Here is a 25,069-nt window from a genome sequence, read left to right on the forward strand (position 1 = left end):
CTTGCGGAAATGATTTACGAGGACCTGGCAGTGAATGAAGTGGTGGTAGAGGAGAAGAAAGAAAGGGAGTGGGTGTCTCTTACTAAACGATCCGGTACCCAATTGGTGAATTCAAAATATAAGAGACATAAGGAATAGGAGAAGATGCCGTGCAAAATATGTGGGAAGATGCACGGTGGGGAGTGTAAATGGGGAACTAGTTCTGATGTGTGCCGCAAATGTGGGAAGACTCATAGCGGAGAGTGCAAGTATGGGTCGAATGCTTGCTATAAGTGCGGTAAGATGGGACACTACACCAATGAGTGCGGTGCAGAACCAGCATGTTTCCGATGTGGCAAAACAAGCCATATGGCGAGGGAATGTGCTGAAGTTGGAAATAGTGGAAAGAAGGATGCTGAGAAGAACAAGCCAAAGACCAGAGCTTACATGCTGACACAGGAACAGGCCAAGCAGATTCCCGATGTTGTGACAGGTACATTTCTAGTAAACGGTATTTCTGCTTCTATTTTATTCGATTCGGGTGCTAATAGAAGTTACGTAGATGTGACGTTTTGTAAGGTAGCTAAAATGACGTGAAACTTTTATGGTAAAAACGGCTAGTGATACCTCTGTTAAGATAATGAGAATGGTTAAAGGCAATAAGCTAGCATTAGAGGGACGTGAGTTCCCTGATACTCCTTTTGTATTGACCTTAGGAGGATTCGATGTGGAAACGGGAACACATCACCATGGATTTCATAACTAAGCTATCGCGTACAGCTAAGAACAATGATACCATCTGAGTGATTGTGGACCGATTAACTAAGAGTGCTCACTTTCTGCCTATACGAGAGGCCATCTCATCAGAAACGTTAGCGAATGTGTGTCTTATGCTGACAGACGACGACGACCAATCGAGTTTAACGTTGGCGATAACGCGATGCTTAAGGTCTCGCCGTGGAAAGGTATTATTCGTTTTAGGAAGAGAGGAGAGTTGAGTCCAAAATATATTTGACCGTTTAAGATCATAGCTCGTGAAGGAAGGGTGGCGTATAAGCTTGATCTACCTGCGGAACCAGAAGGGATTCACTCTACCTTTCACTCGGCTGCAAGGGAGCCGGCCAGTCCGAACCGGTTTGACCGGTCGGACCAGAAAACCGGACCGGTTGAAGCAGTTTTCAATGAAAATTTTTTTTTTTTTTTGAAAAATCATATTTCAAGCATGACCCGTCTTATTTTGACCAAATTTGTTCGGCCGGTCTGACCGGTTCGACCGGTTAAACCGGTGAACCGGTTGACTGTCCGGTCCGGTTATAAAAACATTGATTTTAAGATCAAGTGTTAAAATTTTATCATTTGTTCGTACCAACCCCACTGTCTCTACTTGTTGTATCCGAAAAAGATCAGGAAATGTAAAATAAAAAAAAATAAAAAAATAAAAAGAATGAGACCAGCTAGACTATCAGTCAACCAATCAACTGTTGACATCATACAATTAAACATATAAAAGAAAGTTAAAGTAAGACTACAGTTATCCCAATTTACTTTTCACTATCTTGGGAAACTGAGTTTCACTCTCTCACAGCTCTTGTAATTATAAAGAAAACCCTAGCAGCATTTAAAGATAACCCGAAAAAGAAAGACAATAAAAAAAGCAACCATCACTTCTCAGATAACAATCAAAATCTACCCATTTTAAGAAAACCTAGAGATATCATAATACCCTAAATTCCAATGGATGCATACTCTGAAACCAATAACAGTACTATCAACAGTACTCACCAAGATTTCAGCACCACCGTTGCATCTGGCAGTTCCTCCAGTTCTCCGGCGGTGGTATCCACTACCCCAAGCCGCTACGAAAACCAGAAACGTCGAGACTGGAACACCTTCTGTCAGTACCTGAGGAACCACCATCCATCACTATTTATCTCACAATGCAGTGGTGCAAATGTGCTTGAATTCCTTTGTTACCTAGACCAGTTTGGAAAGACTAAGGTTCACACCATGATATGTCCGTTTTACGGACACCCGAACCCACCTGCCCCTTGTCCTTGTCCACTCAGACAAGCTTGGGGCAGTCTGGATGCCCTGATAGGCCGCCTTAGAGCGGCTTATGAAGAGAACGGCGGTGCCCGAGAGGTTAACCCTTTTGGGGCACGAGCAGTGAAGCTTTACCTTCGTGAGATCCGTGATTTGCAATCAAAAGCAAGAGGGATCAGCTATGAGAAGAAGAAAAGAAAACGTGTGGCGCAACAACAAAATGATAATACTTAAATTTCAAGAAATAAAATCATGTTGGATCAAGGTATGAACTAACTTTTTGTTTGCTTTTTAATTTTATTTCTGGATCTTATTATCTTTGATTTTATGTTAAATTAAAAAGAGTACTCAAGGGTACTACAAAGCTTGCTATGGTACTTCAGATCAAGGATTATTGCTAGTTTTAATTGGTTTTCATTTGGGTATGATCTGGATATTTTATATGAACAATGAAGACTATGAAGAATATGAATATTCCTATTGTTAATACTATTATTTTCTGTTTAGTGTGATTTACTAATTGACTTCTACTCTTCTAGTCACAAACTTAAATATATATACCAAATTGCAATATATGAACGATGGTTTAACTGAAATTGATTTGGCCAAATTCTAAACCATTATATATACTAGCTATGCATTGTTTATTTAAAACTGGAGCTTCCTCAATAAGCAACTAACTTTTGTTTTATATATGTCTAATATAAAGACAATATATGACTATTTGCAACAAAGAAACTGGCACATCAATTTTGTGTAACGGCAGCAACAATATAAACCGGACTTAGATTTAAAGTACATGAACTTGAGCAGCATCAGTAATTATTTTTTGAACTCTTCTAGTTAATTACCGAATAAATGGTAATTGTATTCTTTTACTAACTGAGATACTTAATCAAGATTTTGAAGTTAACGGGGTCTATAAACTTTGAAAGTTAATATTGGCAATACTTTTTTGTCACCATTTTACCGAAAAGGAAATGCCAATAATCGTGTGTTTGTTTCACATGCAACAAATTAGTAAAAATCTTTAACCATCTAAGTGCAAACAAGTTAGTTGGAATTCATATAGTTATATATAAATTGGAGATTACATAAAATAAATAATTTGTACAAGATTTGGACAATAATATTTGTGTTTCTATAAAGAACAATTTTCAGTAATGTTAAAAAGATGTTAGGTTCCAAGGAGCCACTTCTTTTGATATTCTAGCGTTCTATGCTATGTTATTCAAAGTACATTCTATGCCATCGTATGTTCACTATGCCAAAAATGTAAAGAATAATATGAAAAACAAAACGTATAATTGAAGCCATTCGCTTTATTGAAACAGCTTCTCTATCCCTTAAGGTAAAAGTAAGGTTAATTTGTCACCATCACACCCAGCCTCCCACCCGTATGCAAGTTTGTAGGCTTGACAAAAATCTATATTTTTTTTATTTATGTTTGTAACTATATAAAAAGTGGTTACAAAAAATATATATTTATATATGAAGAGACATCCCATCACAGGGTACAATGAACCAGTGGCTTTTAGTGTCAAGCGTCAACAAACAATGGGACAAGTCACGGCTAGAAAGAGCACGTCCTCTGAGACGACATGACACATGATTATTCTTGGCGAGGGAAGATGTCTTGCCATTTTTAAGCATAAAGCAACCTTGATCGGCCATACTTTTTGTGGTTCTTCCAGTACTAAGCAAGATATATATTTGTCAAGGAAAGGCACTGTTCCTTATAAATATTATAATCACAATATAAATATAAACATGTTATCCAAATACTAATTATAACTATTTATATATTCATAAACCACATCTAAAAGAGAAGCATGTTGGTTGATGCATGGCCGACTGTCAATCTATCACATCAATAGCGGAATTCGATAAACCAAGCAGTTTAAGAAGATATAATTTATCAACGTGCCTACACATGTTTGGGTATTCAAGACACATCAATTTAAAAAATGTGTTATGTGAATTTTTATAAAGATTACGAATATATTTTTTAAACCAAACCAAATTTTTTTAATAATTCAAAAGTTGTAAAAGTACTGCTTAACGAGAAAATGGATGAACTCGAAGTTAAAAATCACAACTAAAACAAGTTTTATCAAAATAAAAAAGTTCTACAAAAGTGATTATTTATACAAATAAATATAATACATTGATGTGGTCTATAAAACTTAAGAAATCTTATAATAACATCCATAATAAAATAGAAGTATATTAGAAGAGGTTGCAATAATCTTCTATAAGAATAAATTTTCCAACATGCTAAAGCAGTCTTGAAATTGTATAACAATACACTTTAGGGTAACATTTCACCATTTGAGTAATTCACATAAATTATACATTTTAATTAAACCATACAGTTGTACATAAGCCATATGATTTTGCGGTTCCCATGGCAAGCATATGCCGCTCATACCCACGTCAGTTTTTCCTAGCATCTTGAATTGCCAGCTGAGCCATGCATGCCGCATCCATACCCACCTCTCAAAGTGGAAATTTACCTTATCAACAAGAAGTTGCCTCAGTTCCTTTGACCTTCGATGACAACTCTTCTTCCAGTGCGTTCTTTTGTCAACAACTTGTGTGTTAGCACAAAGTTGTTATATCCGGACCAAGTTTCTATTGATGGTAGTTTGCCAACAATAACACTTATCAGCAATAAATCTCTTTCAAAGGCATTTCCCACTCAGTTTTGATTATTAACGTACTTTTCTTCATCGGAACTAACTGAGCATCAATAGTAACTTAGTTGAGTTTGATGAACAAATATAAACCCAACATATTAATTTCAAAAGTTAAATATTAATTTTACTCTTTTAAAGTACATAAGAGTATTTAGAAAGAATAAAGCAGCTAGCTAATTATCAAACTAGAATATTTTGAAAGAAATTTATTTTGATGCAATAAATTTTCAGAAGTAAAGAAATGCCGCAAGGGAAAGTTTCATTTAATTTTTGGGAAAATCTCATATAATAGTAACCAACTTTTAAAAGTGTTCCAATTAGGTCACTGATGCATATTTTCCCTAAATCGGGTCACTAAATCTTCAAATCAAGTCTCACCGATTTTTGTGTACGTCAAGAATGAAATGGATGATAAGATGTGGCTGTCGGAATTTGCAATATATGTAGTTAAATTTAAAAATTTTTAAAAAACATTAATTATATTAAAATTTAAAAATAAAAAATAAAATTCACGTCGCCACTCAACGTCAACTTAAAAAAAAAGATAAAAAGATTTCCTATGTGAAACAGAAAAGAAATTGGCTAAAAAAACATGTTAAAACTTTTAATTTAATCAAACACGAAAGTTGAGTGACCTAATTGAAACACTTTTTAAAGTTAAATGACCTTATTGAAACACTTTGAAAGTTGGTTACTATTCTATGAAGTTGCCCCTTAATTTTTCTATGTATTCTTTTTAGAAAGAGTTGGAAGGTAAAGGACTTGAGACTAAGTCCCTTTTCAACTGAGGGGATGCAATATTTGGGCTTCTGGTTCAATCGCATGTAGATAATAGGTAAGGCTTGAGATTTTTGAGGTCTCAGGTTTGAAACTTGACTTAATAGATTTTTTCAAAGTGGTGGGTTTCCTTCTTAATGTTGTTCCTGGGTGAGTCAAGTCTGAAACGTCAAAATCAGTATGGATGGATCCCGTCTCAGAAAGTCTCACGCGAATATTGAGGGTAGTTCCAAACGTTGTTAAAAGAAAAAGAAAGGGACGACGACATCCTCTCTTCCTCATTGGATTGTTTAATTAATGGGCAAGTCAGCTACTGGAACCAGCTACAACTCAGGTTTAAGAATGAAAATAACCGTGTCAAGTCAACTCGGCTCTAAAGTCTGGCTCACAAAATATTGAGCAAGCATTTTAAATTAAATTTAATATTATCATGTCACTAGTTGACACCATATTATACGAGCCTACTAATTAAAAATTGCATAGGAAACTCATAAAGATTTAAAACTTAATTAGTTACGCTTAAACGAGTCAAATGAGTGGGCCAACGAGCGAGCCTATACATTGTAACAAGTTTGGCTCTTACAAACGAGCCAACTCATCTAATCTTGGTCATAAATGACACATTTTAGAGTGAGCTAGCTATGAGCAATGAATTTTTTGAAGAACCCTACTCCTCCCACGTACGGGCAACCACTCTTTCTCCTCCCCTCTCATATATATATATTCCCCGCCCAACCCTGTATCATCACCACATCCTCTACGTCGTCTATCTTTTCTCTTACGTCACTCATATCGGTAATTCTGTAATATAACATAGTTTATATATTTCCTTTCGCCCTTAACACATACATGTGTGTAAACATATAATGATCTATTATATTAAATAGAGAAATTGTAAATTCAGTTCCCTACACATTTAGTCCTTTTTTTTAAATATAAAAATATAATCATGGACCGATTTTCAGTATTCTTATTTTAGGCTTCAATCTGGAGCACAAAGAGTGGGTAAAGGCAACCGTACGGAGGTTGACTTACAAGCATTAAAGATTCATAACACTTGATCTTTAACCGATAGGAAACATGCCATTGGAATGAAGTGTCAAGTGTGTGTATAAACAAAAACTTATGGCTGAAGGTCAGATTTAAAAACACGAGGCATGTTTGGTTATGAAAGGGTATATATACCCATGAGTATAAAGATACATTCTCTCTGATCGCGTATCGGTATAGATTATTATGTAAAAGGATTATTTGAGTTGTTCGAATTCATATCGGTAAATAAAAAAGAGAGCGAGCATAGTAGTATTGTGTATAGAGTATTATGTAAAAATAGTTTATATATATTTTGTAGTTATACAGGGGTAACTATTTTTTATTATTTAGAATAGTAACTTAACTAAAAAAAACTATTAACGCTATATTTTGATGAATCATCCACGTGAATGGTTTTTGCTTGCCATGCCAGGTAGAATGGAAACTATGGCGGGCACGATGATTACCGACGCAATTCCATAGCCACACGGTATTTTGTTGCACTTATCACGGGTATACCGCATGGTCTTATTATTATTAAATGAAAATTAAACACACATGTATACCTATGAGTTCTTTTTACAGGTTTGATTTTAGTAAACAAGGATTCTAAGAATGGAGAGTGTGGTCACCTAAAGGTAGTGAAACTACCCTAAGTAAGCGACCAATCTTGCACTGCCACGTCATCTTTATTCTTAAGTACCCCTGAACCATTCTAAGGGCTAACAATGGTGTACTCGAACTACCCTAAAGAATTTTAATTTTTAATTAAAAATAACTCAAAAATTATAAATTTAAAAGTCAAAATAAATAAAAATGCATACATTATAAATCGAAAAATACATAATAATTAAACAACATTTTATTCAATAAAAAATAGATAAAAATATTATTCCCAATTCCATCAGGGTTTTTTTTACTTTTATTATGAGTTCAAACGTGTCGTTATCGCGAACGTTAATTTGTCCGGTCATATGTTGCCATTTCGAACACACTGGGTGTTGTGTACGATCGCTTGATCCTCCCTTCGAAACAAAATAGTTCCAAACTCGTGGCCAAAAACCCAACGTTCGTTGCTCCACGGGGTCCATGTCTTCGGAAGCATAGACTCAAACCTTAGATAATGCTACTTCTTCTTCATGGCTCCATCTTCTTGACGCAATTCGTTGAGAATTTGATTGCTCCATATAAAAATATATTGTTTGAATTTGAAGAGAAATTAAAAATTGTTGTAGAATAGTGTGTAGAAAATGGTTAGTGTGTTTTGTTATTTATAAAGAAAAAAGAATTAAAAACTAGCCGTTCAACAACTAAAATAACAACTACATATTTCACATAAAATGTTCAGGGATACTACCTTTAAATGTGGGAGGCGTGGCAACGGGGAACCGGGGTTAGCCGTTGCTCAACACCGTCCACACTAACATTGTGTGAGGTTTTGATTGTGTTGAATTCAAGGGTTTATAGGGTTTTGAAAATTAATCGGTTATGGCTAGGTTTATATTTGATTGTGTTGAATTCAAGGGTTTATAGGGTTTTGAAAATCAATCGGTTATGGCTAGGTTTATAATATTTTCATAATTGATTTGGTGAGGATTTAAATTTTTGCCAAAGTTAGTATATTTAGTAAATATCTAAATTATTATTTCATGGCACTTTAAAGAATGACAAAGAAATTATCGGTTATATTTGTATGAATATATCCACGTACATTTGTTATATTTAAGTGGCGGGTTTTTTTTTCTGAAATTCTTTTTAGAACGACCAACTAAGTAACGTCGGGTACTTCGTACGCGGCCCCCAATAGCTAAAGGTAGCCCGAGCCGGCCACGAGTGCGGATTGACGGAGCCTCTAGAGGTCCACCAATTGAGGGATTCCCCGGATAAAACCCGACCCCCACGCCCGCCAAATGGCATGACAGCGAGGAACCGGTAAAACCGGGTGAGATTATGACTCAAACCCTGGCAAGCCATGGTCATCTCTCATATCTCCCATATAAATTAATGATAGTAAGGTTTGAACCAACTATCTCTCACTAATAAAATAAGTGCTCTATCATTGAGTCTCATTCAATTTTTTTCCTAAAATAGATAAGCAGAAATATGGAGTAGATATGAAATTCAGTCGTATCAAAATAATTAATAAAATTTTATATAATCAAATCAGGTTCCCACCGTACTTATGGTCACGTGTGCCTGTCTGCAGCCTGAACCAAGGGCCCATTGTCATTATTTTTAGAAAATTTTACTATTTATTCCTGTTTATACTAACGTATCAAAATAATAAAAGGACACATTTCATTTATTTTAGGAAAAATTCTTAAAATGGATTGTTTGAAATGACATAAAAAATGACTCACTAATCTTCAATATTCTCAAAATGAACCAAGAAATTTGGACTGAGGCGACACTTTGGCAAGCGTTCCAATGAGATTTCTCCATAAATGAAAATGTGAAACGTGTAAAATAGCTTACAAGTCCGGCCAAAAAGTTTAAAAAGTTGAGGAAGCCGTCCAAATTTTCTCATTAAATTTTCTTCTCACAAGCAGTCTTTCCCGACTGCTTTTTTTTTCTAGCTGGTCCGTACAAATTCTTAAGTTTTTAAAAAAGGTGACTTTTGAATTCCGTCTGTCAGGACGCATTTTAGAAAAAATTGTTCCAATGAGACGGAAAACAAAATCATCATCATCATCCTCCTCCTCCATGGCTGAACCTCATGAACATGTAGACTCATCATCATCAACATCACCTTTTCAATGGTGGAAATCAACCACAAATTCTCATCTGATGGGTCTCTCAAATCATCATCATCTTGCATTATTAAGGTGCTTAGAGAAATGGAACGCTTGTGTTTAATAAGTGAAGATGGAGTAGATGATCTTAAACACAAGCTCATGATCTACAAATCTGGTGATTTTTGGATTCATGTTGGTGGGGTTAAGAAGGGAGATATGTGTATTATGGTATTTTATTTTTCGTCTTCTCGAAACAAATTCTTCTAAAACGCGTCTTGGGAGACAGTTTTCAAAAGGCACCATTTACAAAAAGTTGAGAATTTGTACGGACCTGGTAGTAAACAAAAAAAACCGTCGGGGAAGACTGTTTTTTGGAAGAAGATTTAATGGAAAATTTTGGACGGCTCCCTCAACTTTTTAAACTTTTTGGCCGGACTTGTAAGTTATTTTACACGTGTCAGATTTTCATTTGCGGAGAAATCTCATCGGAACACTTACCAAAGTGTCGCCACAGTCCAAAATTCTTGGTCCATTTTGAGAATATTAAAGATTAGTGAGCTGTTTTCCATTTTCTCTCTTTTCAAATGGTACATTTTGAGAATTTTCCCTTTATTTTATCGTCAATGATGACCATCGTAAGTGATTGAGTTGAGTTATATAAAGACTTCAATTTGAGAAGGGATAGGTCTTTGGTTAATATCCAGCACAGCACAGGTACAAAATAGGGGTTCTCCTAAAACAAATAAGTTGAATCTACCTTTAAATACCTAGAGTAACCCAGTGATTGGACAGCCCAAAAGGCAGGTTAGGCAGGCGATCGGATGAGAAACTTGCTTTCAAAAAGATTTTAGCGAGCCTACAACAACTCTTGCGGTTAACAAAGGTGTATGCATAAGCAGGTGGGACTTAATATCTCACATGTGACAAAACATAGAGGGTTTTAGGTTGGGTCATGGGATTTTTTCACCTATGTTGAGCTTCCTTTTGATGGTGGAATGAGATGATCGAGTGAGTCGGTGTCCCATCAATGATCAAAATGACCGTTAAAAAGTTGATTTATTTTATTCTCTTTTTTATCCCATTTTGCTCATACATACTTTATATGAAAATGACAAATTTATGAAGGCATATCAGTATATCACAAAGTCACATGTCGCTCATACACATTTGCACTGATTAAATATTTTGATATACACTGAAACCGTCAAGCCTGTCTCAATTTTTCAAACAAAACAATTGAATAACATTTACTCAACGTGTCAAATCCTTGACAAAACACATATATCAATAACATGTCTCAACTACTTTTTTGCATTGAGCCTGGCACATAGCTTAAAGTCATGATCATGACATTAGAAGAGAAGCCTTAATCACCACACATCATTAGAAGCAAAATCTTGATCACAAAACGTTATGTCCTTGCTAGATATTTTAGAGTGTGATGGATAGTATATTTAAGATACACATTATTTAGGATAAACATTTTCTTGGCAAAACTCTGGTGCTGGTATAATATAGGTCATCTATTCTTCTAGAATAATGTGTCTTCAATTTTAAAACCGTCCTCTTTGATCCGATTAACTTCACACCTTGGTACATGTATCACACACGTGTTAAAAACTAAACCAAGTGAAATGCATAGTTTAATATGGAAAAAAGCCACTTAAAGTGAAGGTTACAATTAACATGTCAACAAAGCTATTTGTTTGTTTGTACAAATTTAAGCACAATTCAACAAGTCACTGCTTTTACTTGAAGTATTTAATCTACAACTTCGTACACTATTTATAGCACATTATGGTACTAGCTAGGCATCTTGTTTCGCATTTTTACCCCAAATAACACAACATATTACCGGAATTGATATCTAACTTTGACTCCTTTGTACTAGTTCAGCAATTTTAGTAACTTTAAGTCTAAACTAGTTGACTAAACCATAACAAAAATACACTAATCTCATACGCCTTATTGTTAACTTATTTTTCAATCATGATAGCATGTTACTCACAAACTCATGGGACCCTGCAAATACGATACTAACTAGTAGGATCGGATAAAATCATAGTTTGCGTCTGGCAGGTGACCTTCAAAAGGTTACGACAAGAAGCCAGTGAAGACTAAGGCATGAGATCTCACAGAAATTGTATATGATTTTTTTAGCACCGTTATCTTATTTTGTTCTAAAATGATATGTTCTATAAAAATAATGTATTATAATACGGATACGGGTTTAACTCATTTACCTAGCCCTTTTCTGTTCCAAGAATTCAGATCTTCGCTAATTGCATATTAAATCCAAATCTGGTGTCGAAATCATAACATAAATTGGCCATAGCAATCCACAAGGTGTACAACAAACAATTTACATAACCCTCAAATATGACTCATGAACATTAATTGAATAGTTCGAATATTAAAGTTTAAACCTTTAATATTGGCTTCCAAATACACAAAATCACCTTCTATTGCACGTTGTTCACCTCTTCATCTTAGCTCATCTTCAAGAACACACTCAACACCAAACACTTCATACAACAAATGGTAAAGAACTAAAGTAACACTTGTTAACACATCTTTTGACTTTGATAAGCTTACCACATTTTTATAGCAACTTCACACTAGATTTACGCACCTTACAACATGGTTATGAAGTAGCGATTAACCGATTAGTGGATCATGAAGAAGTCATGATATGCTAAAGCAAACATAAATTCATTATCTTTGCGTAATCAATGTTTTTATGTACGTATCTTTGCATACTTTGTAACAAGATTATGATGCAACATTACCAATCACCGTTTGTATATATTTTATGCATGAATTCATTTCATTTACGCTTTTACGATGACGAAAAAGTTGATTACAACATACCAAGATGACAAATGATATATCTATACTTCTAATTCCACGGTTGCATTCTATACAACTAATGACACCACTAACCATCCACGTTTTGCTACAGACCTACAGGTTCTAGCATTATACCCCTTTTGGATTTGCCTTACCTTCTAAAGTGTCGATTAGGTGATTCAATTCACTTATCTCATATCGAAAGAGAAAGAACCTGGAACTCCATGGGCATGTGCATATATGCTTTGAATGTTCTAGACACGAGTATTTGCCTGGGGTACATGAACAGCTGGCAGCCGAAAGGTACAAGTCATACAAGCATACGAAGCATTCCCTTTTCACTGCACAACCAAAATCCTCTTCCATCTTTCGTGACTGTGAAGCATTGCACAAGAATTCCCTCTTTATGCTTTCTTGCCTCACGCGCGACTGCTCCATACAAATAAACATGGGTCAGCAGGTTAAATAAGAAAATATTATACGGAAACGGGTTGAACAGATTAACCTTGAGGGCTCTTGTAAGCCAACCGTCTTTTCCACACGCGTTATTCCACCCACGCATTCGAAAGTCTCACGTTGATTTAGCAGCTTGTCTGGCAGCTTCAATTAGCATTTTATCATAGGAGAGTGATGTCTTCCGATGAAACTCACTGTATATTTCTACAGTCAGCTGCCCGTGTGGCAACCAGTCAAGCGTTGCAAGGTTGACTTTCTCAGAAACACTGAAATCAGTATCAAATCCTGAATAATATGCCCCAGGAAAGATAAGTACAAACTGCTTTGCATGTTGTACACAGCGGTACACAGGTATACCCTCAGATTTCAGGGTCGAGGGTGAAAGTTGAGCAACCTGTAACAGACAATGAAAACTCATTATCTGAACTGTGAAAATATAAAATACTTATTTATCTAATACTTGTAGATACTCACTAGCTTATGAAACAATTCACGATGTCTTGATATTTCTGGGAACGTTTTCTTAATTAGTGCTTCACATTTTTGGCGGTATTTACCAGGAACTCCATACAAGATTCTAGAAGCCCCAAGGTGCAAGTAGTTCAAAGAGTACAAGTGATGATCTTCAACATTCTGGATAAACAAAAACAAATAAGAATTTAAATAGCACATGTCATCGTCAACGAAATTCAAATCTTACCCAACAAATGGATGAAAAGCACATTCCTACATCTAGGCGTGGGGTCAAAAGGGCAGAATTGGCACTATCAAAAGCAAGAAGGGAACCAGGGAGCTTTGGGGTCTTATTTAAATTCCAATGTGATTTCATGTATTCAGTTTGATTATCATCATCATCATCATCATCAAGTGATGGCAAAGGAAATCCACTGCCAATAACTTTTGCCTCCAAATTGTGAGCAGACAACACCTATTACAGAGTCAGGATTAAATATTAAGTTAATGACATTTTAAGGTATGACTGTTTGAATATACCTGAATTTGATTAGTCGGGTTCTGAACAATTCGCCAATATTCTCCCTCAACATTCTCCCAATGCTTATTCTGAGTGAAAATATCTTTTTTTTGAAAATAGTATTGTCTAAATTGCTCCGCGTATGACTTGAACTTTTGCAGAGTAAACTCAGGACCACTTTCAAATTCAAATTCACTAGGTCCATTATCCAAATCCATTAAGTTCTCTTTTTGAATGATTGCGATAAGTTTTCTCCTTGAGTATACATCTTTAAGTTCATCAATCTGTTGAACACGTGTACCAAATTTACAAGATTCAAATTGATTTCCTTGCATAATAAGCGGCGGCTTCCAGGAATCGGGAGATATGATACGACAAATTCCATGTTCCTCTGCTTTTGGTCGTATTTTGGCAATATATTGATAAATGTCTTTAAACTCCTGTCAATAAAAAGGTCAAAGCTAGGTTAAAGATATAGGAATGCAAAAACAATGGACATTAAAACCATAGTTATCAAATGCTCTAGGCGCAATCAAGGCGCATAGGCCTCGCCTAGGGCCTAGGCACAAGGCGCAAAAAAAGCGAGGGCCTAAAGAAAAAAAAGCGCACTAGAATAAAAAATTTTAAATATATTATGTCTATGAAAAATAATACTACTCTTCAAATAAATTAAACAAAAGCTATTATATAACATTTAATATCATCTAAGTAATACCAAAGTTCTAAAAATGTCAAGATTCAAATGCAATTCCAGAACTTGAATAACAACATGTATCAATATAATGCCTTGGACCTCTCCTAGATCTAAGTTTTAGTAGCACTCCTTGCGTTTCTTTCGCTCGGCTGTTATCTTCTCATGTTCTTGGCATAGACAATGTTGAAGCACTCGCCTAGAAACTAGAAACGCATTTATTGAGTCTCGCCTGAAAAATGGGCCTCGGCGCAAAAAACGAGGGCTTTTAATAACTATGATTAAAACATATCAAAACAGTCACCTCTGGAGATGGATGAAAGGCGTGGGAATACTCTACCCCAGGCCTGCAGGATTCGTCTGGATGCCAACATGCAATAACCTGTAAAAGTTGTAATGCAGGGTTAATTACAACAATCTGAGAGGGTATTGGATATATCATATACCAACTGAAATATGTTAAAATGATACTTCATTATCACATTGCAAATTGAAAGAAATGGTCTCAAACCTTCTGGCAAGTATTGCAAGCCGGACACCCTCGAGTCACTCCTTTTGGAAGGGTATTTTCCATTGATATATTCTGCAAGAAAAAACCATTATTAACTGTTATAAAACCCAATCTGTTAAATTTAGTAAATTTCTGAATTTGGACACGTATAAGCGAGCATGTGATTATCATGTCCCAATTTAACAGTTTCGGTTTGTAATTGTTCTCAAAGAAGTACACCATTCTCACTTATATTAGGCTAATCTGTCACTGATAATCAAATCAATAAAACTGCAGTCTGTATATACGAACTTTTATAGTTAAGAAAGTGATGCCAAAGGAGCTAGCTAACCGTCTTAAGATGTTTAGTACTATCCGGTTCTTCCAGGTTACTGACTTGATCATCGTTAAGTAGCCAGGGCATTCGCTTGACAGACTTTTGAAGCTTCTCAATATCAACGTCACCTTGAATGCCTGTAAAATTACCAGATTCATCGTTCAGTTTCGCCCTCTTCAGTGTGAAAGATGTGAGTGATGAATATCCTGGTGGGGCCGGCCTTTTGTCTACTGCGTTCATCCTAGATCCTATATCTTTGGTTGTCATCTTTACTGTATGGAAACAAACATACATTAATTAAGCAAATAACTATGAAGCCATTACTCAAGATAGAAAGAACGTGATAGCACAAAAAGAAGAAACTAAAATAACCTTTAAAGCAAAATCACAAAGAATAATTGCTTAATGATATCTAACAATTAATGAAGATCATTAACACAAACATAAAGAAAATGGAATATTTAAGTATGTAAACAAAACTGAACTAGGGAAAATAATATGGCATTGTTATCCAACCCAAGTTAACTTCAACATTTGAACTTTTTATATGAACCAGTGTGGAAATACCTCAACTACTCAGCCCTGGCCCCTAGACTGTGTCCTCTTTAAACAGACCATTTTGAGCCCTAGATTTTGCTTACTTTCACAGTGCAACACAGGTTTACAAAAAAGTGAAGACATGGACGAAATCTGATGGTCGATAACACAAATTTCCACAGGCATTCAGTTACGGAACGAACACAAAATGAAAAACGAGAACAACTTTACCACAAAAAAAAAAACGCATAATTATTGTAACAAAATAGTTATGTAGTAAAACAGAAGCTATGCCTAGAAGGCTAGAATTAAGGGGATGAAACCAGAGAATGTATATCAGTAGTATGCGGTTAATTTATATGTAAATTAACATATGAATATGAATGCTAAAAAAACACCAATACAAACTTGGTATCCGGACCGAACTGTTGTCACAGGTCATCCTTGGTTAGCCAAATTAAATAAAACACACAAATAGTATTTACATTAAAAAGTAGTGTTTACAAATTACAACGATACAGAAGGCAGTCAGGCAACAAGCTGCAACGTTAGCCCTTTTTGGATAGCAAAGCTAAGTCATTTAAAATAGGCATTCATAGAACGTGGGATCACAAGTCATAACACTACAATTCATGACCCGTTGGACACGAGTAAGTAGCGCTACAGCCTCAGGCGCTAGGAAACCAAAAGTATCAAATGCGAAAGGTATAATCATGTGTTGGTTGTCAAGATAGGCTTTCTCGTGTGTGGTCACTTTACATGTAGCAAATAGATTTGAGGCCATTACTCTAAGATAGAAAGAACATGATAGCATATAAAGAAGAATCTAAAATAACCTTAAAAGCAAAATCACAAAGAATATTGCCTAATAATATCTTATCTTAACAATTAATGAAGATCATTAATTAACACAAATTAGCTTCAACAGTTAAATGATTTTGAAGAAGCACCTTCACTATTCAGGTTTTGCCCTAATTTAGCTTCTGATTGTGCTTAATTAATTTCACGTTACAAAACAAGTTTATAGAAAAGTGAAGACATGTTAGGAAATGAAGATAAGATGGATGAACAGTTTAGCTATATAATTATTGTAAGAAAATAGTAAAACGGAAGTTATACCTGATGAAAGCAGACTAGTCGTCGAGCACTCAGCTATTCACACCTTTATCTTCTTCGGTAACCAAAATCGTCGGCGACCATCTCTGTTATGTATACTTTTTTACAATTTAGAGTAATCAAATTAGGAATTCACAATCATAATCACAATTAACATCTCTAGAAATGTAGGACGCGTATTTAACCGGAAAAACGAGAACTTTGGTGAAAGCCGGAAACCTGCAATTAGCCGGCTATCTACCAATATCTTAATTTACAAACTCAAATTCAAAAGACTGATGTACATGAAATTCAAGATCTTCATCTTTATTATATTTATATGTGGGCATGGGTATTTTAGTAATTTAACATACACTTAGCTGGAAAACTTAATGTCATCCAATTAAATGACCACGAATGTTTCCCGCATCAAAATATCAGGGAGCATGCATGTAATTTTTCAAAGTTAGAGACCAAACGTGAAATCCGTGCAAACCACATAAAGCATCAATGTAATTAAGTTAAAAGGTTACGCTATGTGTGTGTATATCTTCTTTGCCCTATGTTTTCTTGTTCATTAGAACTAATTATATTATAAACTAGGTTTTATCCCCCGTATTACAGGGGTTGTTTTTATTTTTCGTTTCTAATATTTATATATTTTTTGGATTTTAATTTATTTATTGTAAGAAAGTTTATAATATACTTAGTGTTTGATAGTGAAAGGGTTTCACAAATAAATGAGATGTTATAACTCGTTTAAAAGCTATCTATGTTTGATGAGAACCATAGTCCGCTTATTTTTTTTACTATAAAATTGTTTCTTAATATAAATAATATCTTTTTTTTAAAAAATGGATATTAATTTTTAGTATATCCCTATTTTATATGATTTTCAATCAAATATTTAGTGAAATTAATTTTTAGTATTATGAGATGTTTGATGTGGTTTCAATTATTATATTATTATATAAACATTCCCTATTTTTTTAAGTACTTTGAGCCAGGTTTTTATTGAAAATTATTATTAATTGGTTCATGTGTGGGCATTTAAGGTTTTAAGAGACAATGAGTTAAGTTTAAGGACGCGCTGTTGCAAAGAAATAATAATAATAATTCATTCATGACGGTGGGACATTATGATTTTGATTCTTTTTACTTATTTATTTATGTATTTTCTTTGCAAGTCAATGTCTCGTCAAATTTTGTGACACGATTATGTTTATTATTATTTTTTTATTAAGCCCACAAAGAAGAATTATTGAAAGAATGAAGGCCCACTAGTTGGGTAGGTCTAAACGAGTCCACAAAAGATTATTTAAGTTTTTTTTGACGGCATTATTATGGGGGGAGCTAGAAAATAATCGGCCGCCACTTGATATTATTATTATTATTCTCTTGGAGCGAGGGCGGCTTGATTGAAGCAGGAGGTGTACGCAACAATTAAAAGAAGACTTTGAACGGAAGCTAGAGATTATTATTCGCGGCTGGGAGAGCCAGACGCAACTACATCCTTATTATTTGGTTGGATTTTAATATTTTTATTATGAACTTGGGTGTTGAACCAATTTATTTTATTTTCTTGAGCATGATTATTGGCTAAAACCATTTAGTTACCTAGGTTTTGAATGAATATTTGTTGAGTTTGATTTGCTTGTCGATATTGGATTATTGGTGTTGGACTAATATTATTGTAATAGACTTTTTGATGTTTTTAAGATGAATATGCATACTTATTATTAATTTACTTTTATTCAATAAGTTCCATATGTGTCTTTGTGAATGTCTTTAATGTGTAGACGCATATTAGGTTACCTACTGTGTGTTCGTAACTAGTTTATGGTTTATAGCCGGAATACTCCATATTCTATTATTTAAGGGTTTAGAGATTTTAAGTGTTCTACCTATCTTGAGACTGAGAGGTAATAGATAGTTGGGGTTGTCTTAGTCATTAGGCGGTTTGGGTATAGATTACACAAGAGTGGATTTCCCCTTATTGTCTTTTGGTTTTTGCTATCCTAAGTGTTTTTGAGCATCTTTAGGTTACTACTTACGTCCCTCACACTCCCGGATGTATTATGATTAGTGAGACTGAGAGGTGATCTAGTCATTAGAGTACTTTAATATTGTTGGAGAGATCGAGAGGTAATCCAACCAACCGGTATGCGTCATACGCCCCTTAGGTAATCCTTTTAGGTGACACCCAGAGAATGATCAGGGATCCACTAGGATGTCTAAGGTGTCGTATCTTTAGATCCCAGTTCCATCACAGTTTCCATAGCCGATAAGCATCCAAGATTCACAAATAGGATTTCAAGCCTAGGTAACGCCTTTCTCATTAGTGGTTTTCATCTAAGTCTTAGAATTTTAAGTTTAATTTAGTTTAAATAATTATTAGTTTTAAAATAAAATAAGTAAAAATCCAAAAAAAATATTTTTTTTTCTTAATTATTAGTTTATTTAGCTTTTAGAATCTAGTTTCGTTACTTTAATTAGTGTCTCTAGGGTTCGATATTCCCGGACTTCCCATAGCTATTCTACACCCAATAGATTCACTTGCCAATTGCTAGTGGTTTGGTTTAGGGTATTCTAGGTTTTTATTACTCGTTGTGCTAGGTTTATTAATTGCAATATTTTTATATACCACTTTTAGGCAGGTTAGAACCAAACCCTAGAACCATTTATTTAACCCATCTTTAAATGAATCGGGTCAAAGCCCTCATCCTTTACCATCTTAGTATGATAATCTAGGATTTTGCTTTGATTAACTTGATTGTGAGACCCAATTAGTTCATGGGTTTAGTGGGTTTTGAATAAAAATCACCCAGGTTCGGGTATTCAACATGAAATATCCTACAATCCGGACCTGAGGTGTTTGTTTCATCCAACCAGTTTGACACGCTAGTTCGATTCATGAAAAACTACACACCAGACCAAAAACACGGGCCATGGTCCACTCACCACGCCCCGATGGTCAACTGCAAGTCAACTGCAAGTTAAAAATGTAAAAATTATGCATCACAAGGTCGTGTCAGAATGACAAGGGGGCATGCCAAGCCTCTGTTCCAGATTTTCAAATTTATTTCCGCTCTTCGTTTCGATAATATCTTTCTTTTTCAGGATGACTGAACTAGGAGATGATATTCATGCTTTCCTAGTCTTCCCCGAGCTCACAAAGCGCGATCAAATCGCTTGGGACAGACTGGCACTCATGAGACGCCGAAGACCTGCTCCAAATCTTTATACATGCACCAAGACATTGCAAGATATCAACCAATTAGAACGTTACAACAATCTTGCGGAGGGCCCGTGGGTTTGAGTTTTCAGTTGTAAGAGAAGAGGCATAACCGAACTTACCAATGAGTTTCTTGCTTCATTCTCGACGTAAATCAAAGACCTTTACATGTGGGATCCGAAGGGGGTATGTTCGGAATCAGGGGAGTTTGGTATCCAACCTCAGTTACTTAGCTCGGGATTGGCACAGGTATCTATACAGCTGAGGAAACTAATTCTGAAATTTGGTATAATGCACTGTAGACCAATGGCCGTAGGGTTCCTGTGATTGAAGGTTTATGGATATCTTACCATAAGACGAGATAGGCGGGCTTAGAACAAGAACCGTCGATGGATAAGATCACATCTTCATAACAAAATGTGTACACGCTTGACCTAGCTCAAGGTAATGGACCAAACCTAACAAGTCCAAATTGGGCTTAATATTCAAGGCCTAGAAAAGATGATTTGAAACCAGAAAGCCTTACCACTCTTATTCCGTAGCCTTTAGTAAGTAGAATCAATCACTTAAATGACATGATTCAACTACCATGGGATTAGAAGCTTCCTGAGAAAAGTAAGTTGAATCATGTAAATAGCATTATTCATCAACTAGTAAAGGGAGTAGTTCATCAAAAGCCATTCCTCTCTGGGAAGAATACCATATTCGGTGTAAAACTTGAGCATTATGTTCGAGGTAAATTAACCCCATTGTCACTTCTAATTTCCTTGTCAATTTTATTAAATTATGTATTAATCATTTTGTGAAAAGCACATAAATAATCATTCGCTACTAACTTGTGTTTAAAATGAACAGCCACACAGTGTGATTAAAATCATCAGCGATGGTTAAAAAATAATCGGCACCTATATTTAAGGAGTTCAATATCTTTCTCAAATATTATAATGTATATGATCAAACATTGAATGTGATGTCACGAAGAGGAGCTGAAGAATCTGCTTTGATTCAAGTTAATGTTGTGGTTTCAAAGTGCTTTTACTGTACGTGATGATAGAATTAAACCCTCGGATAAGCAACCAACCAGGCCTGAAGCTCTCCAACTCCTGAAAGTGTGTTTCGGTTCCACTTGTTTAATCAAAGATGCACATTCTCAACAAAATTCAAATCCAGGTCAAATCAAAAATCATAAGTAGCATGCCTCTTGGCACTTAAGGGATCCTATCCAAATCCAAGTCAAATCAGAAATCAAAAGTAACATACCTCCTAACACTTAAGTGATCCTCTTGTGAATAAACTTGCAGAACCTAGCCTTCCTCTCAACTAGACCAGATACCAGTGCAGCCACTTCAGGATTGATGTTTTCCTTAACCCTTCTTGAGTCTGCCTCATTAAACTCTTTAAAAAATCACCCCAACAGGCCTGAAGCTCTCCACAACCTAAAGGTGTACTTTGGAACAACTTCTTTTGTGTACTCCAACACCTCACTTCTGATTTTTCCAGTCACTTATCAATTGCTCATATAATTTGTTTCTTCTAGCAAGTGAACTCATTTCATAAACTCATCAACAGTTCATTGAATATCTCACAGTGCACACAAGAGTTTTCTACCAGTTGAGCATTTTCCCCATTCAATGTTTTCCATTGTATTATCCACTTGCCATACTTTAGCTTTTCTCTGTAGTACAAGTGATGCACATGAAGCTCTTTATTATCTTGCCCCCAGTATACCAACGTTGCAGTATAAACATTTAGTGAAAACTGCATTAATAGGAATCAAGTTAGATTCCTCATTAGCTCTCTGTAATATCACTTGTCATGTCACTCACATGGTGCCTTTAAATTCCTTGGTTTGGTCATTCATGGCAGAGTCAAGAAAAGGAACAAAAATGTTAATGGAAAGAGGTAAAGTTTGTTATTTGTAAAACTAATTGAATTATGGGTAATGGGAGCACGGAAAGTTTGTTATATGAAAAACTGATTGAATTAGGGTAATGGGAGGAGGAATGATTGTTATAACTAACTACTTGTTGGGGTGTTTTTAGGAATTATTATTATTATACATTGAAAGTTTGTTGTATGAAAAACTGATTGAATTAGGGGTAATATGAGGAGGAAATGTTGTTAACTAACTGTTTGTTGGGGTGTTTACATGAAGAGTTTATGTGGTTGTTGTTGTTGTTGTTGCTGCTACTGTTGTTCATATGACATCAATTGATAGGGATAAGGTAGTCAACATTTTGTTCAACATCCACTAGGTCACGTGGATCCTTGCTGCCCCATCATCCAGGTCCATGCGTGCGGTACCGATACTAAAGCCATAAAATAAATTAGTGAACGCTTAGAATAGTAATGAGATCCATGTAGCTTATGATAGATAAAATGACATAATTAAAAGGGTGTTTATAATGCAGTTGGTAAAACATAGGTGCTGCGACGGTGAGTCGTTGCAATAGAATAGGCTAGTTACGGTTCTGGAATAAACCCAAATAGTTCGTCAAATTTACATGTTTAAAGAAGTTGTTTAAATTAAAAAAACTAATAAAATATTCAGAAAAATAGTTGCTGCACCGGACATGTGAACTAATCTTATATACAACTAGTTTTTCTACCTGGAGCGTTGCGCCGTGGCAGTTGGCAAAACCCTATCGTTGAATCACAGGCGTTGGTAAAACCCGAGCGTTACGACGATGAGTCGACATGAATTCGGTCGGTATCGGCTGCGTTTGTTAAATTTTGAGTGTTATGCCCAATAATTAGTTTGTTGTTATTTAGATAACTCTATATCGATCAATCAACACGATATAGACACAATTGGTAAAATTTGAGCGTTATATACCCAAAAAATTAATTCATCAAATTAACATATAAAAACATTAATATATAAGAAAACAAAATATTAAAGACGATGTTTATTTGGTTGGAAAACCCAGACGGTGGTAAAATCCAAGCGTTGTCGGTCCTGAACATTGAGGCCGTAACTTGACACGAATTCAGTCAGTTTCATTACGTAAGTTACAGTACCAGAACTAAAAAACGAAAATAAATAAATAAATTTTGAGGTGAACCAAAGACCAATTTTTTTTTTGAAAGAGGGGGGGGGTGTCGGTCGGTAAACTTGCGCATTGGTAAAACCCAAGCGTTGCCAGTCATGGGCTTTAAATATAGCCGTGAGTCAGCATGAACTCGATCAGTTTCTTTCAGGTTTGTTATGATGCAGGAACTAAAACAAAAAAAATTGACGTTTGGTCGTTTTCCATTATGTTTATTATGATGACCGAACGAAAAAAAATTGTCAACCAATACGGTGCCGTCAGAGCACTTGCGGCACCAAAGTTAGTATATATATAATTTAGTACACTTATTTATTATATATATATAATTTATTATCTTATTTTAGTACACTTATTTATTATATATATTACAATTCTAAATTTTCTTCTGCATAATGGGTTGTGTTTTATGCTTCAAGTGTTTGTACCTTGCTTATCTCATCTTGGTTTGGTGGTTTGTTGCCAGATGTCACTGGTGTTGCTATGTGTTTTCATATGTCATGACATTTCTCTGGCTTCTCTCTTCTTTCCATTTCTCTTTCTCTATATTAATGCTAAGACTAAATCTAATGATAAGTACTAGTATAATTTTCAAAGGCAATATGGAGGTTTAAGTGATTTATAGAATTATTTAAAATAAGTTTGTTTGTCTTTTAAAAAAACTAGTATTACAGACCTGCGCGTTGCGGCGGTAAAACAACAATAAATGCATGACTCGTGTTCATGCTGAACATTTTAACCCACAAACTCATTAGTCGGTTTCTTATACACTTTGTTTCTGTTTTAGTGGTGGTAAAAAATAATATGAGAATGTGTATTAGATTGAAATTTTGAGGACTCTTTGGTAATTTTTCAAAGTTTAAGAACACGCTGTTGCAAAGGTTAAATAAGAAACAAGGAAACATTGTAACCAAAGAGTTGAATCGTGGGCTCTTATCATTTGTGCATGAAGCCATGAACCAATAGAATTTCACAAATTAAATAGTATTTTTGTGACTAACATAAAGGTTGCTTTTTAATATAAATAACTAGTAGGTTCACCCGTTACGATGCGGCAGCGGGGTGTAGATGACGATTAAGATTAAGAAACGTAGTTACACATGTCACACATAATTTATGTTTTACATAATACCCATATAATCATTCATTACATCATATAAATTGGTCTTTTAAGGTGTGTACATAAACTAATTACAAAAGGTTGTTGCTTGTGTCCTTTGAGACATGTTAGTCTTGCCAAAAGTATAAGGTTGCTATCTGCTGCCATAATTTGCGAACATGAAACAGCCAAAAAAAATTGTCATTTTGACCAATGTGTTTATAGTTAGTTATTTGACCAAAATTTTCTAACAAATAGACACATCCAAATGTTAAAAGATTCAACTTAAATGGTAATCTATTATGTTCTTTTTTTATTTCGTTATGATTTTTTTGATACATTTTCTAATAAATGTTAATTTTATTAATTTTGGGATGTTGAACTGTCACTTAACCGGAGGGGGTGATTTGCTATTTCTTGAAAAGTATATGGCTGATTTTGAGGACTTTTGCTCCTATTATTTTAAGCATAAATAGGTCTCATTCATCCTTTGGAGAATATACAACAGCAACATTCATCGTACACAGTCCTCTGGCTTCTTTCATTCAATCCTTTGGTGCTGATACATCCGCTGCATACACTCTTCGCAACCAGTAGGTTGCTGATCAAACATCATCTTTACACCATGAAGCTTGAATAATCTATGATGACCAGTGTAATACTTTTTCATGTTAATCACTGTTAATTTTGATTCTTGCTTGTATCTGTAAGAATTTCGTGTTCAATAAAACTGTGTTTCTTGTTACAATTTCTCAAAGGAAACCGTATTCTTAACATGGAATCAGAACCTTTTGCTCTTAATCCTGGTTATCCTTGACGAATTATTGTAATTTTTTAAAGAAAAAAATTATAATTTTCAAACGAAAGAATTCTTACTATTAGTAGATAATTCTTTTTGATTGTATTGCAGGGACTTTTTTTTTGTTGTTTTTATTCTCAGATTTGTGTGGTACTCTTGTGAACTTCACGGTTCTTTGGTGAGACTGCTATT

General features: G+C 35.0%; 1 protein-coding gene and 1 pseudogene across 1 annotated transcript; one reads left to right on the forward strand and one right to left on the reverse strand.

Annotated features, from left to right (window-relative positions):
- Positions 1-1,561: 1,561 nt before the first annotated feature.
- LOC143582842 (protein LIGHT-DEPENDENT SHORT HYPOCOTYLS 3 pseudogene) lies at positions 1,562-2,256 on the forward strand (annotated as a pseudogene).
- A 9,809-nt stretch (positions 2,257-12,065) lies between these two features.
- LOC143582847 (putative lysine-specific demethylase JMJ16) lies at positions 12,066-15,657 on the reverse strand. Its single transcript, XM_077065325.1, has 8 exons — positions 15,078-15,657; positions 14,747-14,818; positions 14,540-14,617; positions 13,565-13,984; positions 13,272-13,499; positions 13,046-13,204; positions 12,621-12,965; positions 12,066-12,544 (listed from the first exon to the last, which is right to left on the reverse strand). Exons 1-7 carry the CDS (start codon positions 15,354-15,356, stop codon positions 12,687-12,689), a joined length of 1,515 nt encoding a protein of 504 aa, XP_076921440.1. The 5' UTR covers positions 15,357-15,657; the 3' UTR covers positions 12,066-12,544; positions 12,621-12,686.
- Positions 15,658-25,069: the final 9,412 nt, after the last annotated feature.

Source organism: Bidens hawaiensis, unplaced genomic scaffold, assembly GCF_021521415.1.
Source record: "Bidens hawaiensis isolate Kalapana, Puna unplaced genomic scaffold, B.hawaiensis_p1.1 tig00032031_1, whole genome shotgun sequence".
NCBI classification, from domain to species: Eukaryota; Viridiplantae; Streptophyta; class Magnoliopsida; order Asterales; family Asteraceae; genus Bidens; species Bidens hawaiensis.